The 20,428-nt window shown below is 42.0% G+C and overlaps 1 protein-coding gene across 2 annotated transcripts in view; it reads right to left on the reverse strand.

The window, feature by feature from the left end:
• Window positions 1–20,428, reverse strand: part of LOC126284400 (bleomycin hydrolase) — a 102,409-nt gene that overhangs the window by 64,091 nt on the left and 17,890 nt on the right. For both annotated transcript variants that reach the window (XM_049983304.1, XM_049983303.1), the window contains exon 3: window positions 10,745–10,897. In XM_049983304.1, coding sequence (XP_049839261.1) covers window positions 10,745–10,897 — 153 coding nt within the window. The remainder of the gene's footprint in view (window positions 1–10,744; window positions 10,898–20,428) is intronic.

Here is a 20,428-nt window from a genome sequence, read left to right on the forward strand (position 1 = left end):
GCAGGGGTAAAATACAGGGAGTGGAAGGCTATTTACAATTTGTACAGAAACCAGATGGCAGTTATAAGAGTCGAGGGACATGAAAGGGAAGCAGTTGTTGGGAAGGGAGTAAGACAGGGTTGTAGCCTCTCCCCTATGTTATTCAATTTGTATATTGAGCAATAAGTAAAGAAAACAAAAGAAAAATTTGGAGTAGGTATTAAAATCCATGGAGAAGAAAAAAAAAAACTTTGAGGTTTGCCGATGACACTGTAATTCTGTCAGAGACAGCAAAGGACTTGGAAGAGAAGTTGAACAGAATGGATAGTGTCTTGAAAGGAGGATATAAGATGAACATCAACAAAAGCAAAACAAGGATAATGGAATGTAGTCGAATTAAGTTGGGTGATGCTGAGGGAATTAGATTAGGAAATGAGACACTTCAAGTAGTAAAGGAGTTTTGCTATTTGGGGAGCAAAATAACTGATGATGGTCGAAGTAGAGAGGATATAAAATGTAGACTGGCAGTGGCAAGGAAAGCATTTCTGAAGAAGAGAAATTTGTTAACATCGAGTATAGATTTTAGTGTCAGGAAGTCTTTTCTGAAAGTATTTGTATGGAGTGTAGCCATGTGTGGAAGTGAAACATGGACGATTAATAGTTTAGACAAGAAGAGAATAGAAGCTTTCGAAATGTGGTGCTACAGAAGAATGCTGAAAGTTAGATGAGTAGATCACATAACTAACGAGGAAGTATTGAATAGGATTGGGGAGAAGAGAAGTTTGTGGCACAACTTGACCAGAAGAAGGGATCGGTTGGTAGGACATGTTCTGAGGCATCAAGGGATCACCAATTTAGTATTGGAGGGCAGCATGGAGGGTAAAAATCATAGAGGGAGACCAACAGATGAATACACTAAGCAGATTCAGAAGGATGTAGGTTGCAGTAGGTACTGGGAGATGAAGAAGCTTGCACAGGATAGAGTAGCAAGGAGAGCTGCATCAAACCAGTCTCCGGACTGAAGATCACAACAACAACAACATTCTTTTGCCTAGTAGTGATACAGTCAGAAATGAAGCACGGCAACTGACTAGATTTTTAAATCTAAGCTTACTCTAATTTCTGTGTAGAATTTGATGTACTAAAGAAGTGGCCGCAAAAATTTTCAAACGGAGAAAAATTTTCGCCTAACTCATGTTCAGAACATGTTCTATCATACGCGGTCTATTATTTGGTTCTTGTTGATCATTATCAAAGAAAGCAGCAGTGTAAGTAACAACAAATAGCAGTCTCTTGCCGTTGTTTCGCTAATGAGACGATTCCTCTCTTTTTTTTTTTTTCCTTAATTGTAAGCGGCAGTAGCGTGCACAAAAGCAAGCCATGCCGCGAGCGGCGACAGGCTGTAAACACGCACTATCAGAATGCGACAAACAAGGCATGACACAGTACAGTAATGCATTTTCAGCTTAGAGTGACGTAAACACCTATTACAAAGAAAATGGCACTTATCAGATCAAAGCAAAATAAGCAATTGATTCAAACCAGACGAAGCACGTGAAAAAGGAAGGGTACGCGTATAAGTACGAACGGAGCGCCTGATGCATAGCAATGGCTACCTAGTAAAGTTTAACTGCTAAGCTTAGGACTCGAACCAAACTATTGTAGGTGTATTGTCATTCATTCGACCTAAATTGTGTCTCATATTACAATGAACCAACTTTGTTTCGATTTGGAGGTGTGGCCTAAAACTTTTCTCTCCCCTTGAATTTCGAGTCTCAAATTTCAGGTGCGGCTTAGATTCAGGAAATTTTTTTTCCCTTTATTTCGGGTCTCATTTTTCAGGTGCGGCTTAGATTAGAGTAAATATGGTAATACTGTTCGTTCTATGAATTACTCTAAAGCTGCAAAGTACAAGAACCTAGTTAAGTTTTACTAGCCCAATTCATAAACTGATTTGATCAATAAATGATAAGGACGAAAGTGTCCAAGCTTTTTGTGCTGTTCATGAGATAGCTAATAAAAAGCAAAGTATTATAGTACACTAGGCAACAAAAGGTTGGTATTTGTCTTAAAAATGCGACTCCCCTGATTTGATAGCAGTGACACAAAGAATAAAACTATTACACTATATGGGTGTGCTGTGGAAATGCTTGAATTGTCTTTGAATGAATAAATAAATAAGACTTATTAACTATCTGAAGTAACAGGATATGTCCAAAACCAGGAGATGTATGTCTATTTCACAACCATACTCGTACACTGGTATGTGTTGTACAGTTTTATATGATTTTCTCAGGGTTAGTAGTAACCTTGTGTCCTAATGAGAAGAATGTGCCCAGTGCCTTATCCAATTTCTCAAGAGCTTCATTCATTAGAAGAGGAGTCAAAATAACCGAACGTATGTTTCGACTTAGCCACAGATATTTGACTGTTTCTGAAAAACAGCAGTCAAGTTTCCGACGTGACTTAGATGCCATTTTATGCGCAATGCTCTCAGCCAAAATGGTGATGCAGTGCCTAGTATTGTGGCCTCTCGCCTTCCACGCCCTGTGTTCGAAACCCAATTACAGTTTTTATTTATTTTATTTTCTATTTCATTTACACACCCATGTCCATAGAGCATTACTACATGAATGTGCCTTATCATTAGGGGATGAAAGGACATTATATTAATTGTAAAATTACATCTGGGTTTCTTAGTAAATATTATAAATTTATTATACATGTTATGATATTTTCAAGGGTTACAATGCATTTAAATTCTCATACTCTTATACTTCATTCTTGCATCAGTCCTTAAATTAAACCACACTGCCACAATTCAGTGTCGTTTTAGTAGCCTGAGGCCTGAGACTGCATTCGTGTGTGTGTGTGTCTGTGTATCGTCTATTGTTGACGAAGGCTGAAGGCTTTATTTGTTACAGTCTTTTTGCTGTGCCTATCTACGACTCAGCATCTCTGCTATATGGTGAGTGGCAACTTTACTTTTCATAATTTTGTTACATTCCATCCTGGATTTTCCAGTGTTATATAACATTCTTATATTTATTCTTTAGGAAGGTGTGGTGTATTCTCCCCTGGATTACACCAATCATAGAAACACTCAAAAGACATAAGTTCTGAACACCACAAGCATCAAGAAACAGTAGGTTTCCCACAGTGACATTCCTTTGTATGAAACTCACTCAGGAATTTTTGTGTTTTGGGTTTTGTTTTAGGGTGCAGACACAACTGAGGTCATAAGCACTCATGTGATAACCTTAGAACACTGATATGTAGATCGAAGTGACTACCTGGCAGAAGGCCTCCGCCACCTGGCTCTGCCAGGCCTCCGCCACTTATCTGACTCCTCCACCTATAAATTCTGCCAGAGTGATCCTACCCCAGAAGTCCAAGATAAACTCCAATCTCTGCTTAGAGCCTGAATCCATTTCCCTTCTCATCCCTATGACAACTCGCACACCCACCTTCTACATGCTCCACAAAATACACAAACCCAAACATCCTTGACAGCCCACTGTGGCCGGTTATTGTGCCACTACTGAAAGAATTTCGGCCCACATTGACCAACACCTGCAACCAATTGCCCATAATCTAGCCTCCCACGTCAAAGACACCAACCACTTCCTTCACCAACTTTCCACCATCACCCCCCCCCCCCCCCCCCCCCCCGTTACCTCCTGAATACCTATTTGTTACTGTTGACACCACCTCCCTACCACCGACACCCCTCATGCCCATGGTTTTACCGCTACTGAACTCTGCCTTTCCCAATGTCCTTCAGACTCCAAACTCACTACCTCATTCCTCATTCAACTTACTAACTTTATCCTAAGCCATAACCAATACTAATTTGAGGGGAAGATATACAAATACAGTTATGGGCACCCGCACAGAACTCTCCTGTGCCAAACTTTTTACGGGCATCGAGAGGAGAAGTTCCTAGCCTCTCAAAATACCAAATTCACATTTCTGGTTTAGGTTCATTGACGATATCTTCATGATATCTGGACTCAGGGCCAAGACACTATCTTCATTCCTTCACAACCTCAACACCTTCTCTCCTATCTGCTTCACATGGCCCCCCTCAACCCAGTGTGCCACCTTCCTAGATGTGGACCACCACCTCTCTGATGCCTCCAGCTGCAGCTCTGTCCACATTAAAACCACCAACACTACCTGCATTTTCACAGCTGTCATCCCTTTCACACCAAACATTCCCTCCATCATAGCGTGGCCACCCAGGGACGGCATATCTGCAGTGACAAAAGCTCCATTGCTCAGTATACTAAGAATCTCGCTCAGTATACTGAGAATCTCACCGAGGCCTTCACAGACAGGCACTATCCTCACACCAAGTTCACAAAAAGATCTCCGTGCCATTTCCCTCTCACACCCCAATCCTCCCACCATCCCCCAGAACCAGCCACAAAATAATGTCTCCTTTATCACCCACTACCACCCCAGACCGAAACAACTGAACCACATCCTTTGCCAGGGCTTTGATTACCTATTGTTGTGCCCTGAAATGAGGAACATTCTACCTGAGATACTACCCAACCCTCCTAAAGTGGCTTTCCGTCACCTACCCAACCTCCACAACACCTAGTCCATCCCTACGCCATGCCCAATCCCAACCCTTTGCCACAAGGATCACATCCATGTGGAAGACACTGGTGCAATACCTGCCCAATCTACCCACTAAGCACTTCCTATTCCAGTCCTGTCACACGTTTATCCTACCCCGTTAGGGGCTGCGCCACCTGTGAAAGCAGCCATGTCATTTACTAGCTCTGCTGCAATCACTGCACAGATTTTTGTATTGGTATGATTATCAACCAGCTGTCCACCAGGATGAACAGCCACCGCTGTCAAGAGCAAAGTAGACCAACCTGAAGCACAACATGCAGCTGAACGTAATACACTTCATTTCAATCACTGCTTCACTACCTGAGCCATCTGGATCCTTCCTTCCACCACCAGCTTTTCTGAAATGCACTGATGGGAGTTATCCTTACAACACATTCTCCACTCCTGTAATTGTCTTGGCCTCAACCTATGTTAACATACTGTCCCCACACCCTCAACCCAATAGTTTCCACCTTCTCTGTTCTATCAACTCCTCCTCATTCTCATCTAATACCCTGTTTATTTGCGGTCCTCTGCCAATGCATCTGCCTGTCTTTCTCGGCTCCACTCATCTTTTCCCCCTTCTCCCTGCCCCACAACCTCCTGACACTGCACCTATTGGCAGTCTAATTCCTGTACAATCCACCAGACATTGTTTGTCTCTCCCTCAACCATTCACGACTATCCCTTTCTTCCCCTTCCCTGCTCCCTCCAGACTGCTCCTTGCATCCCATGTGATGTTGCATTCCAGCACGGGATGGTAGAGTTGGCAGTCGTGTGTGTATGAATGGTGCTGCTCTCTCTCTCTCTCTCTCACTTACTGACAAAGGCTGTGGCCGAAAGCTATAAGTGAGTGTCTTAATTATGCTTGTCTGCAACTTGACATATCTTCTCTATGGTAAGTAGCAATCTATATTTTCCTACACTGTTACTGTTGTTGTTGTTGTTGTCTTCAGTCCTGAGACTGGTTTGATGCAGCTCCCCATGCTACTCTATCCTGTGCAAGCTTCTTCATCTCCCAATATCTACTGCAACCTACATCCTTCTGAATCTGCTTAGTGTATTCATCTCTTGGTCTCCCTCTACTGTTATTAACTAAAAGAAATACACATTGAGCCTAATCGACAGAAGAGAAGAAAGCTAAAAACACAGGCTTCCCCTTGGAGAAAGGTCCACAGAATACACTGCAGAAAACAGCAGAGGTTCCAAACTAAACATTAAATGTTTAACCCTATTGCTATTGTGGATATAAAGTAAAACACAGTTGACAGCCCACATGTCGTTTGTAAATAAAGCTGGTAACTCAGATGGCAAACTTACACTGAAATGTAAGCAATTAAAGAAAAAGGCATTCTGTCAGGAAATAGCGAACCATCAAAGGTTGACAACAGTGAGCATAGAGTAGTGAAAGGGGGGGGTTGTAACCACTTAACAATTGGCGATGGCTAAAAAGACAATGCCTTACATGCAACCTAGCTAAAATGATTTCCTCATGATGAAGGGGTCAAGAGGAGGTTGGCCAAGCAGCTGAGAAAGGTTTGCTTCCCCTGAGCTTGTTTCCATGAAGAGACGACCAGTGGTGATGCCAAAGTGACCCCATCTGGCGCAACACAGCGACAGGGAAATCATCCAAAGGAACAGAAGAGGTAGCAGGGCGAGATAGGAACAGGGTTAGCAGCCTTACTCCCCATCCCCACGTGACCAGGAACCCACATGAACATCACAGTGGCTCTCTCAACAGTGACAAGTGGAAACTTTCCTGGATTGATTGCACAAAGAGATGGACCGTGTACAGCACACCAAAACTCTGAAGGGCACTGAGAGAATCAGAGCATATGACACAATAAAAAAGCCTGAGTCACTGGAAGAAATGGGTGGCCTGATAGAGGGCAAAGAGGTCTGCTGTAAATATTGGGCAGTGTTCTGGAAGCCAATACCAAAAATGATTTATACCTGTGACAAAGGTATACTCGACACCACAGTCAGTCTTAGAGACATTAGTGTACACAAAGATGTTATCACTAAGTTGCGTGCAAAGGTCGAGAAACTTGTGGCGATAGATCAAATTTGGAGTAGTGTTCTTAAGGGTCTACCTTCATCAGGAAAGTGACAGTACCATGAAGTTATGCTGCTGGAGCAGTAACTGAATGCAAAGGTAACAGAAGGAGGACATGCCCATACTGGCGGTCAAAGAAGTCATTGAATAAGAGGGCATAGGATGCATGGAACGCATACCTGCTGACGAGGACATCACGCCGGTATGACACTACCAGTTCAGCAGCTTCTACATAAGGACCCTCAACCACGCTAGTGCAAAAGGCACCAGAGGCCAAACATATTCCACGAAAGTGAATTGTGTTAAAACAATGTAAGATGGATCAACATGCAGAGGGATAAGTGAAACACCCATAATCCAGTTTTGCAAAGACATGGGATCATGGTGGTTTGTCCACTCCCCAGGAAATACCGCTTGGGGCACATAAGACATCAAGGGACCAAGTACATCGTGTGGCCAGGTAAGGCACGTGAGAGGACCTAGAAAGTTTCCTATCAAGCATGAACTCAAGTTATTATCAAGCATGAGTCTCAGGTATTTCATAGTTTAAGTGAACAGAAGAGCAATGGGCCCAAGATGTAAAGATGGTGGAAGAAACACACTGCACCACCAGAGATTCATAGAAACGGTTTTGTCAGTGAAAAAGCAAAAGCCATTGACATTGCTCCACAACTAGAGATGACGAAACATCACTGAAGACACAGTTCAAGGAGACAAGTCCTTTGAGAACTACAATACATTGCAGAATGGAGCCTTGAGGCACCTAGTATCCGACAAGGCCGATCCCACATATACCTTGAAAACACGGTCTTTTTAAAATTCCTGAAGGAAATGAGGCAAGTGGCCTCGCAAGCCCCATGTCAACAGAGTACAGAGGATACCAGTCCACAGTCTCGTATTTCCGCAGAAAACTGTTCATGACATGGGTTGACAAAGTGACAAGACTATCAACTGCACAATGGCGCGCTTAAAATCCACATTGTGCTGTGGTTAGTAGATTGCCAGACTCAAGTCACTATACCAGCCAGCCATGAATCATATGACCCATCACCTTGCAAACAGAACTCGCGAAAGAAATAAGTTGGTAGCAAGAAGGAAGGTTTGTCCTTACCGGGCTTAGGTATGCGTATGACAGTGGTTTCACACCAGCGTCTGGGAAATATGCCATCTGCCCAAATATGATTGTACATTTGAATTAGTATGTGCCTGCCTGCAGGAGAAAGCTGCTGCAACATATGAATGTGAACAGTGTTCAGCATTGTGGTGGAAGATCAGGATGAAGTGACAGCATGGTCCAGCTCCCTCACAGTAACGGCAGCATTACAGCATTAACAATTTTGAAAGGAAAATTATGTCACTCGAGACTCATCCATTTGTTTCCAAGGAAGGAAGGTGGAGTGATAGTGGGTGGGGCTTGAAATCTCCGCAAAATAGTGGCACAAGAAGTTGGAGATAGCGATAGGGTTCGCAATGACATCATCTGCTACTGTCAGGCTGGAAATCGAGCAAATGATCTTGGTCACGGAGAGTTGATGGAGGTTGCTCCATGTGACAGAAGAGGGAGTGAAACAGTTAAAAAGAGCCAGTAAATGCAATCCGGTGAGCTTTTCTGCTATCGCGAAGAATGCGAAGACAGTGCACAAGCAACTGGTTATAATGAATACAGTTTACCATTGCTGAATGATGGTTAAAAATGCAAGGAAGACATCTCCATGTGCGAATCGCGCTGCAGCACCCCACAGTCTGCCAGGCGACTGGGATATGGCATGGCAAAGATGAAGTGTGAGGTATGGAACATTCTGCAGTGGAAAGGAAAATATTCGTGAGGTACTGGTCATCACAAGTGGGGAAATGTTGCTCATCAAAGGTTGCCAAGGAGGAGTTAGGCCTGCAGTCAGCTTTAGGAAGCTGCCAATTGGATTTACATGCATGTGGGGTAGGAGTCAGAAAATGGGGTCAACATGGGAAACAGTTGCTCTAGTACGTGCCAGAGAGAACGGGCTATTCGAGATGATGGTCAAGCTAGGCAGTGTAGAATGAGAGGTCCAAATGGGAATTGGTGTGAGTCGTGTCTGAAAGAAACATGAGTGCTCCAGTGTTAAGATAGATGAGGTCGAGCTGATTGAGAAGGTCAACCAAGAGGGAATATCTCAAACAGGTTCTCGACGAGGTCCAACGGAAATGGTAGGAATTAAAGTCACTTAGCAGCGAAAAGGGGTGAGGGAGCTGACCAATAAGCAGGAGTAAGCCTGCCTTGGTGACAGTGAATGACAGAAGGATGTAGCCATTAAAAGAGGAGAGGTGAAATGAGGAATGAAAATGCAGACTGCAACGGCCTGCAGAAGCAACGAAAAAATCATGTCAAATTTAAAAGAACACAAAATCCCCAAGGCCGGCACAGTTTTGCACAAGTTTGAAATATAGCATGTACTTCCTTTGCTACCTCAATATCTCCGCATGTTTTGAGTGACTGGCCTTGTTTTCCATTCCTTCGCCAATAATAAGAATTTCAAATTTCTTTGCCACTCACTACATACTTCTGCAACACAAGTATCTGTGGACAAATGCGCCATGGAGTGGCCCTGGAGTTTAAATGGGTGGACAAGTGAGCTGCAGCTGCAGTCAGCTGACTTGACACAAGGCCTCACGGTACACGGCCAAAGTATTGGTGAAAGAAATTGAGTTTCTATGATCACACACCTAAAATCTAATGGCTCAAAGAAATTTGTGAGTAGCACTTAGATTATTCAAACTGCAACACCCAGGTCAGTCGGAGTGCTACACATCGATCAGTGCCAATGAACAGTCAATGACACACCAAAAAAAAGAGAACAAGAGACCTCAGAAGACATACTTTTTTATCAGAAAACACTTTTTTTTTAGACTGATGTCAATGTCATGGAAGTTGGTCAGAAAAATAAATAATTATATTTTTTTGAAGCAGGGATAATAATGAAGAAACATTTTCTACTCATTATTTGTAGTTGAAGTTTTAAATTTTTCAAGTACAAAATTGTTACTGAAAAAATTTCATTCTGATAAAAGTTTGGCCATAAATGCACCCAATACATGCAAAGGTAAGTAAAAACCTTGGCAAACTGATAAGTAAGTTGGGAACAGTGGAAGAGAAGTCAGTGAAATCAGATCCTGCACGAGATCAGCACATTTGGAAACATATAGATATGATTTTGTCACACCTGCATATTTCAGTGGCTTTCCTGAATAATCAGATATGACAGTTTTTACAGCCAGCACTTGTGTGTCATTACACGATCAGGGTGTGCTCAGTTTAAGGCAATATCTCCATGGGCCCCTACCTGCAATGCTGCTAAAGTTTGGTTATCTTGAGTCACAGAACTTTCCTATTGTCTCACAAAGCAGCCAAAAAGCAAGGTAGTAGCTACGAGATGCAATCGAAAAGCCAAACAATAAGTGGAGGATGAATTGCCCCTTTCAGTGAAATTCCTTCACAGATTGCAAGCCATGCACCACATCAGCAATGCCAGGGAAAAGCTTCCTAGGCAATGCTGTCAATGGGTTCATACAGCGTGATGCTGAACACTCCAGCCTAACCCATAATCAGTAATGGGGAGTGAATCTCCAACAGTGCCAGATGAAAAGCCCAAGAATGTCAACAGGGAGCACATGAGGATGCAGCCACAAAAACCTTGACTTTTTTTGACAGGTCTTGACTATTAAGTGCAATAGATGAAAAGTTGCTTGTTGAAACTGATATATTTTCTCAGCTAACGCTATCTATCGTGAACTTAAAAAGCAAGGTGAGAACAAAAAATAATTTGCCTCAGACCTTCCAATTTGTTACAGAATCTACCTATCTGCCTATTTGTTCAGCGAGACTACATTGCTACAAGTTATCTTTTAACATTTTTCGTTGCAACAACATAATATCATACCCCTGAGAAAGTACACATTTTTATTATTTATGACTTAAAAATTACACAAAGTGACTGATATGAAAAATACTGCAAAAAATATCATGTAATTATGTTGTACATTCTAATGTAAAGATGACACATATACAACATTAACATAGCAAAATATGAAAGCTGAAATATTTACCTTGTCCCAAAAGAAAAGGTAAGCTTGACTAAATTCAAATTCATCTAAATTGTAATGTTTCATGAAAGGTACACGCATTACATTAAGAGCAGCAAATAGCCAACATCGACCAGATGTCTTCTGGTTTGTGACAGGTTTGCCCTCAATTTCCACCTGAAACAATGTACACAATACATTCGATTTTATTCAGCATTTATGTGTTACAATCAGTTCACAATGTTTTGCTGCCATAACATGCATCTATGCACCATAGTTCCTTTATTTCAATTACAGTGAGTTAGAAGACATAACATTTAAAAAAAGGGAGAGGGAGAGAGAGAGGTAGGTTTAGTTGCAAAGATTATATGCTGATCTCAACAGATATTACAGACATAAAGTGAGTTGACAAACACTGGCTACTGGTGTGGAAACAGTACAAATGATGGTGACAGAAGCAGCAACAGAAAGAATAAATAAAGTGGCTATGAATTTTATATGACTAAAAACAGATCCAGGATTTAAGCCACTTTTTCATTTATCACAATGGTATTCTACTGGGTCCTGTTTACTGTTGTTTTATATGCTATTTCCATGTTTGCCAATCCAGTAACACTCAAATCTACAACAAATGTTCTCTCTGTAAATAGTTCCAAATAGTTTGCATGATTGGTGTTCTGAGTAATTGAAGTCTAAACGTAAAGAAACTTCTTCCAGATGATACTACACGAGTTCTTAACATTAGACAAATTCTTAGTCACAAATAGGTTACAAAATGAAGACAGTAAGAATTTTATTAATAGCATGAATTTTATTAATCTGTTGCACATTAGAGAACCAAAACAAGAAAGACTGTGTTACAGACATGACAGAAAATAAAATAAAAAGCAAAGATTTTGATACACTGTATTAATATTTGTAATATTCCTACTTCACAGTGACTAAAACAGGACTAATTAAAGCACATTCTTCCTCATAAAGTTGTAGGCACAAGTAACATATGTCTAATTTATGGGGAAAAAAAGTTATAACCGGTACTGAAAAATGTTCAGAAATAGCTTTCCTTTACTATCAGATTTCCTTCAATCCCTGGATACATCTTCCATTGCGTTATGATGTTTAATTCTGAAGGCAAATATTTTCAGTTGCTCTTTCCCCTGAAGTAGTGTGATTCTACACACTTAACAGTGTTGATAAACTTAATCAGACTTTGTTTATCTTCAGATCCATACTTTCTTTGAAAACCATGCCCCATTTTGCTGATTTTTCTGATGTGGTACTATTCCTGTAGCATGCTATTAACTCACATGGCAGTGATACCAAGAATGGAGAGGAATGCACCATTGGACATTCGAATGTCACTCTGTGTTTTGGTTCTAATAAAGTAATTGGCTGTTGCATCATTTTTTGAATTAGTTCCTTTTACTTCTCTTATTCAATTTAGTTGAGTCCTATAAGTATATTTTACAATGAAGTGGTTTTGATCATCTTTTTGAGGCTCTTGGTAGAACATTTCATGGAAATGTTTAAAACCATGCATTTTTAGTGTTTTACATTTTTACAGTTTATGGTCTTCATGTATATATTGTGGATAAACAGGCATCCTCTTTGCTTTGTACCTACAATAAGACAGAAAAAACCATACAAATGAATTTTTAACGCAACTATAAGGACCTACCTAACCTCGACAAGCTTTGTATTCAATGAATAGATGAATAAGAAACTTTGAAGTCCTGAAGTAATTTGGATGCACATTAATTCTCTGCGTTTGAATGATTTTCTTTGACAAATATATTATTATCTATCAACACCACATTTTAAACTGCTTCAGTGAGATTCAGTAATAGTATTAAAATGCTTAATAACCTCTCTTTCAGCTTTCAGAATATTCTTCTTCCATGTTTCAGGTTGTGGCATAACTTTCCTGAATTTATTACCCATTGAAGTAATACTAGGGCCCATTTTGTCATAGAAAGATTCTGCATATAATAATAAAATCACTCAATGATTGCAACTTATCACTAGCAGTACTAAATACAACTTTCTATGGAAACAGCTGATCTCAAACTATGAAGCAATGTGGCCGTGAATGGGAGGCTGCCATAGGTTGGTGCTGCCTTGGAGTCATACAGCACTTTATCCGAGAGAGAAAGCGTTGTACGTCTCCAAACAATGATTTTCTCATCTGTTTCTGAAGGGATAAGGTGCAGCTAGACACTAACAAATTAGTATATCATGTTCTTTGGGGGGAAAACAACAACACTGAAACAAGCAATAGCCTTATTTTTGATAATTTCAGAGAAAGACCAATTTGATTCTAGGCTACTCATCTTAACAAAATCACAGAACCTTGGAAGTCTGTCGATGTCCCCGGCAATATTTGGCAGGTATTGATCACTGTGGGTCTCTGCAGACAAACAAAGACATCACCTTGCATCACAGGGCAACTGGACTCTGTCTGTGAATAATAAGTTTTGCCAGTTATGAAGTTGCCAGTTGACATGGAAACAGCAGAACTGAAAGTGAGCTGCAAGATGTTGTCATGTCAACGGAGTACTCTAGCAGGACATCTGGGCTGTAAGGTCCTTTCTCGTAACCTGTTCATTATAGTCCGACAGGACACAGCAGCTCCACCGACCCTTCTGAGATCTTCATGTAGTGCTCTGGTGGTATCTGTGTGATGCCGCAATGCAGAGAAAACCAGATATCTGCCTTCATGAGGGATTGTATTGCATCGGCGACCTCATTCAGCTCAGCTTGTTTACTAACCTCTCTCCCTGTAGTATGTTCTTTGGATGACATATGAAGAGGCATTGGCATCTGTAGTAAGTAACACAACTGAAAGACCATCCTTTTTGTATCAAACAGGTCACCCTAGCCACTTGTACTGCATTAAGATGTTGCATTGCATGTGATTCATTGAATACATCATCCACAAATGACAACTGCTATCTGTGTACCACACTAGAAAACACTGTGACACTGGTACTCACTTTCTTCTGTGGGGTCATCTGACACTATAATGCATAACACAGCCAATATTGTGAATAATTTTAATTGTTGCCTACAATGAAAGCAAAGATCTCATGTAAACAGACGACAGGTACACCCTATATCAAAATAAATCGAACATACCAAATGTTGAAATATATTAAAAACAAAGATTCCAAGACTTACCAAGCGGGAAAGCGCCGGTAGACAGGCACAATAAAATAACACACACACACAAAATTTCGAGCTTTCGCAACCGGCGGCTGCTTCGTCAGGAAAGAGGGAAGGAAAAGGAAAGATGAAAGGATGTGGGTTTTAAGGGAGAGGGTAAGGAGTCATTCCAATCCCGGGAGCGGAAAGACTTACCTTAGGGGGAAAAAAGGATAGGTGTGGGCGCGCGCGAGTATATACCTATCCATTTTTCCCCCTAAGGTAAGTCTTTCCGCTCCCGGGATTGGAATGACTCCTTACCCTCTCCCTTAAAACCCACATCCTTTCATCTTTCCTTTTCCTTCCCTCTTTCCTGACGAAGCAGCCACCGGCTCGAAAGCTCGAAATTGTGTGTGTTATCTTATTGTGCCTGTCTACCGCCGCTTTCCCGCTTGGTAAGTCTTGGAATCTTTGTTTTTAATATATTTTTCCCATGTGGAAGTTTCTTTCTATTTTATTTATACCAAATGTTGATACGCATGTTCCCTTAATTCTTTTGAACAATGCATATGTTCAGTATCTCCTGTTAGTACTATTCAATACAAGTCTCACACTCTTGAGCAATATTCTCAGACGAGTCACACCAGAGTTTTGTAACTAATCTCCTTTACAGAATGATACCATTTTCCTAGTATAATGCCAATGCATCACGGTCTGCCGAATGTGTTACCTTGAACTGAGCCTGTGTGATCATTCCATTCCACGTCTCTACCAGTTACTTGTTTTAGTTGACCAATTCCTACTGCACCTCACCGATATTGTGATTGTAAGACACTACATTTTATTTTGTTTTGTGAAGTGTATACTGCTACACTCCTGAATGTTTAAAACAATGGCATCTTACCAATACCTGGCTCAACAATGGGAAACCCAGGATGAAATAACATTATTAAACACATTGGTAGTAGGAATGAAAATGTCTTCAGTCACAATTTCTTCGTGTTTTATTAAATTACACAATGCAATTCAGACCCTCTGGGTACACCATCAGGAGCAAATCATATTAATGCATGATTTGTTTCTGCTCCAGAGTGAATTGAAAGATGGGTAATATTAAGTATGAAACATGACAGATTGCTACTCACCACATTAGAGAAGTCGCTGAGTGTCACATTGAAAGAAGACTTATTACATATAAGCTATTGGACAAAATGATTCTTCAGATATGGAAACACACACAAAACTTACACTGCAAGGTGTCCGAGAGGAGAGAAGGGGAATGGAATATGCAATTGTGCTGAGGAGATAGCAGGCATGTGTGCGGCTGGAATGGAAGCAGGGGTGGGGACAGGCAGTTGGAGGAAACTGACTAAGCAAGGTTGAACCCAGGTGATGATGATGATGATTTGAGGTGAGAGGTTCTCAACATTATGGTCATCAGCACCCGACGAAAAGTAGGGATGCCAATCTCATCGGTGGGGACGAAGGCTGTTCCCCACATGCGGAGCAGATTATAATGTATTAAAGTCTGCCTCCCTTCCTCACCAATTTAAGGATAAGGCCCGACAGTTCACAAAATTTCACCACTCTTAACACTGGAATCAGTATTTGCAAGAATGGTGGGCAGATCTCCAGTGAGACTGAGGGCCACCCTAATATCAGTATATAGAACACAAATATACTGAACTGAAAGGGACCTGCCACAAACTTCATAGAGTGGTGGATCCTTCCCCAGGAGGAGAAGCCATGTGTTAAAGGGCTACGTCTGATGCACAACCTGATAAGCAGAACCTCCTTCCAGCGGTGAGGCTGACATGAAGTCTGTCCTGCCTCTCTGGTCGATTTGAGCGATCACAGTTTGTTTTCTGTCACTTGCAACCATTCAGTATCCTACAGACAGACAGCACCATTCTGACAGGCTTCCTTGGTGGTTTTATTCGCCATGTCATTACCCTGGATCATGATGTGGCCAGGTACCCAGCAGATCACCTCCTTGCCACAGTGTTGGAGCCACTGTAAGGACTCATGGATGAGCTGAATCAGCTGGTCTACTGGGTACATTTGGTGAAATGCTCGCAGTGCACTAAGTGAGTCTGAACAGACAAGAAACCTTATACAATGATGTCTGTGAATACTCTCCAGTGCCGTCAGAATGCCATGTAGCTCCACATCATAATTTGTAAATTCTTCCGGAAGATCCACTTTAAAAACCCTATCAGGGAAAACAGCAGGATGACTGAGGACATTCTCTTGCTGGGATACACCTGTATAAACAACACTAAAACTGTGGTATGCACTTAAAATGGACGAAAACAATGTTGTAAAATCATAATCTGGAGCAGAAGTTTTCTTGTACTGTGTCAAGTTCAAAATCACTTTGTGCCTCTGAAGACACCAAGGTGGCAATGCATTCCATCTCTGGCTGTGTGTTTTGATGCCTGATAGATCTAGATCCTTGCGACAGTCTGTAGCATGCATCTCAAATGACTTGGTTGCATGGAGCTGATTCCTGAACAGCTGTTCAAAGGTGGGTTGACCACTGCACTAAATGCCAATTGCTGAGGTGATGCTGAGATATTCAGTGCCTGTCCAGCCAAAAGGATACAGCACTGAAACCAGAGTGGTGGTTCACCAGCCTCTGTACACACATTTGGAACTGGGCTGGTCCGAAAGGCTCCAGTTGATATCTAACATCTTGAGGTAGGAAATACGGGCTGATCTGTAGACCATACCACCATAACCTGAACGTGATCAAACAAATGGCCTATAAAACTACAGCAAGTGAGACCTGTCAGCTCCCCTTGTTTTTCTACTAAGGTAAATCAAAATATACAATGACTGGAAGCCCTTTGTTCATAGGTTTTTCAGGTGTGGGAGCCAAGTTAATTTCGTGTCAAATAATGAATCCAAAAAAGCATAGTTTCTTGAAAACTGTAGAATATTTTTACCCACTGTGAGCACTGGTCGGTTCAAACTTTGACGAGCATGGTTAAAATTGACACATGTAGTCTTCTCGCGTGAGAACTGGAAACCAGCTGTTCTGTCCCAGGTTTCCAGCCCCTGATGGGCAGCTGTAGCTACCTCGTCATCGCTGTAAGATCAGAAGAGGAGTAGAAAATTGAAAAGTCATCCACAAACAAAGAGCATTTGACAGGGTTCCTGACTGCGGAGGAAATGCCACTGATAGTGACAGCAAACAATGTGACACTGAGGACACTGTCTTGGGGGACACCATTCTCTTGAACGTAGCAGTCAGACAAGGCATCACCAACACAATATAGAAAATGCTGGTCCTCGAGAAAGGACTGGATAAGAAGTGGCAGGTGTCCTTGAGGTCCCCATTCATGAAGCTGGCAAATGATGATGTACCTCCAATGCCTTTTTCATGTCAAAAAACACACAAACCAAATAGTTTTGGCCTAAGAAAGACTCCTGTATCACTGTCTCCAGTACAATTAAGTTGTCAAGGGTGGAACGGTAGTGACTGAAACCGCATGAGAGCAGCTCAGGTGACCTTGGGATTCAAGAAGCCAGACATGCGTTCAAGAATCTTATCCATACAACTGGTAAGGGCTACACCCAGTAACTGTTAGGGGCACTATGGTCCTTGTCTGGTTTCCAGAATGGAATTAATATTGCCTCCTTCCAAGTTGTGGAGTACTGTCCGTCAAACCAGATATCACTGAAAGAGAGAAGCTGTCTTTCGATTCAGGGCACAGATGACAAAGCATAATGGATCTCATCAGGTCCTGGAGCAGCGTCTCTGGTTGCAGACACAGCTAATTCCATTTCCTACATGGAGAAAAGAGGCCGTAGTCTTTCTCATTATGCGAGAAGAAATGAAGCTTACTCATCTCTGTAGTCCTTTAGAACACATGAAAAGCAGGTGCTTGTCTGTATAATGTATTGAAAGCAAAGAAGTGTTCAGCTAAAATCTGAGCCATGTATTGACAAGGCTGTAATGGGACGTATACTGCCCTTGCCTGAAATCCGTCTTACTGAGTCCCAAACTTGCGCAGTGGAAGAAGACCAATTAATGGAAATCGTGAATTCCCTCCAGGAAGCCCTCTTCCATTTCTTATCACTCACTTTGCATGTGCTCTTGCAGATCTGAAGTCTTGAAGGTTTTCTGTAGTTGGACAGTGTTTGCAGTTCTGCAGAGCTGTTTGTCTGGCACTGATTGCCAATCACAAGTTGTCATTCCACCAAGGTACAGGTCGTCATCTGAGTGGTTAGTAAACCATGGGATGGACTCTGTAGCATCCCCTTGGTTCTCACAAGTGATATGGGCCACTGTATCCTGTTCACAATCCTTTTGTTCAAAAATAGCCTATCAACTGTACTGCAAACAATTTGCCCTTTGTATAAACCACTGCGTGGTCTCCTGTCAACCACTGCTCTAGTCAGCAGATGGATCCACACTGGAATGTTGTCACTAGAATGTAAAGCTGCAGCCACTTCCCACTGACATGAGCCTGCAATAGCTGGGGGGAAAAAAAACAAAGGTGAATGGCTGAAAAAGATCCTGTAGCTATGGAAATGTGTGTCATCTGACCTGCGTCCAGAAGGCAGACATTCTCAGAATGGACTTGTTGCTCTATCATCTGAACTCTGGAGCAAGTGGTAGCCGAGCCCCACAGCATGTTGTGTGCACTGAGTCCCCCACAAGGAGGAATGGGTGTGGGAGTGCTCAGAAGAGTTCTGTCAGTGTGTTTGCATCCAAAGGATCATTAGGTAGAAGATACAAAGAACACAATGTGATATTAAAGAGTGCTAGAATATTTATGGCAATTGCTTGTACGGTCATGGTAAGAGAGGCAGGAGAGAAGTTGCATCTGTCATCAATGAAAACAGCCACTTCACCTTTAGCCCCGTCTCCAGTGATATCGCCCTTCCTGTATGGGAGGTAACCCCATAATGCAGGTGTGGTGACTTTAAGATGCATTTCTTGTAAGCAGACGCAGAACAGTTTCTCCTGGACCAGGAGCTGCAATTCTTCCAAATGTGAGCAAATATCCATTAAAATTCCACTGCAACACAGAAGTCCATGTGGAAGCCATTGTTTAGTGAAGGTTGTCCGTGTTTTTTCTCTCTCAGAGTTGGTGACTTAGCAGGGAGGTCAGGGGGAATGTTAACGATTCCCGGCCATCTGGTTCCTCTGATTGGAAGTACATATCCTCAAGAGCATAGACCCCATCAGACAGGGGCGGAGTTCGCCAATCTGATGGTTTAGCTACCACTTTCTTGGACTTGGAACTACTTTTCAAAGGACTTTTTTTTTTTTTTTTTTTTAAAATTATGGGAGGATGTGATTGCTTAGGTTGAAGAGACAGCTTAGTTGACTTCTGATGGTGGGCAGTGGTGGCAGTGGTAAGTAGCTTAGCTGGTAAGCCCATTGCTGACAGCTTCTGAATGACTTTGTTTCAAATGGAGCATTTTCCCCACAGATACACCAACAAGCTCATGTGCTCGTACTTGAATCTGTGGTCTGAGTTTGTGTGGAGACATCACACTTGGCAATTGGGGTCTTAAGGGCAAATGTACAAAAGAAGTAGCAAAAATCGGAAGTTGCATAGCTTTGAAAGCTTTTTTAGCTTCACCAAAGGAAGTGCATCTCTTGCCTTTCAGCTTTTGAATTTTCCTCCCCTCGTTGTAAACCTCACACTTTCTGCCCCACACTGGGCGATCCCTGGAGCAGTATACACATTTTGAAGGAATGTGTACAGGAACTGCCTGATTCGTGAGCTGAGCCTCCACAATTGCCACATGTAGCCCTCCCATTACATCTCACAGTGGTATGGCCAAATCTTTAACAACTGAAGCATCGCATTGGGTTAGGAACAAATGGGCGAACCTTAAGGAGGATTTAGCCTGCAACAATATGTTCAGGTAATTCCGGAGCACTAACTGTTAGAATAAATGTTGCCAATTTTTCCAATTTGCTATTGACTCTCCTCAATATTCCGCACTTCTGTGACACCCATATTTTTCCATTCTTCACATAACTCTGCGGGGTCCACCTCCATTATATTGGAGCAGGTAGCCACACCCATACTAAAGTTAAGGGTGTTATGCAACTCAGCCTCGACTGGCTAGTCACCTACAGCCTTACATTCCAGAAGTTTAGATATCTGGTTTGAATTAGCAGTGTAAACTAGAAGTGTTCCATTACAAAGTCATTTGACAGTTTTTAGGGACCCAGCAACACCTTCCAATGCCTTGTGAGTATAAAAAGGCGAGACCTTCTTAAAGGTTCCCCCTGTTCGCTTGATTATAATTGAAGTGGCACACTAATGCCCTGTTAATATGATTTTGAGACTTCTTTCTGGGAAGACTGACCAACCGAGCTCTGATGAGTGGGTGTAGGTACTAGCTGACAGTACACCCGCCCCATCAAGAGTAGTAGTTTGATGTAACCATTCCACAGGGAACCCACGAGATGCTAGGCAAACAACCATTAACCCAGGCAGAGGCTGAAGTTCCTTTTACACTTGTTGATGACTGTCCATCCAAAATAACTTGTTGTCCCCTTCTTATCAAGTAATCTTCAACCCAGCCACAATCCCT

The sequence above is a fragment of the Schistocerca gregaria genome, chromosome 8 (genome assembly GCF_023897955.1).
Source record: "Schistocerca gregaria isolate iqSchGreg1 chromosome 8, iqSchGreg1.2, whole genome shotgun sequence".
Classification (NCBI taxonomy): domain Eukaryota; kingdom Metazoa; phylum Arthropoda; class Insecta; order Orthoptera; family Acrididae; genus Schistocerca; species Schistocerca gregaria.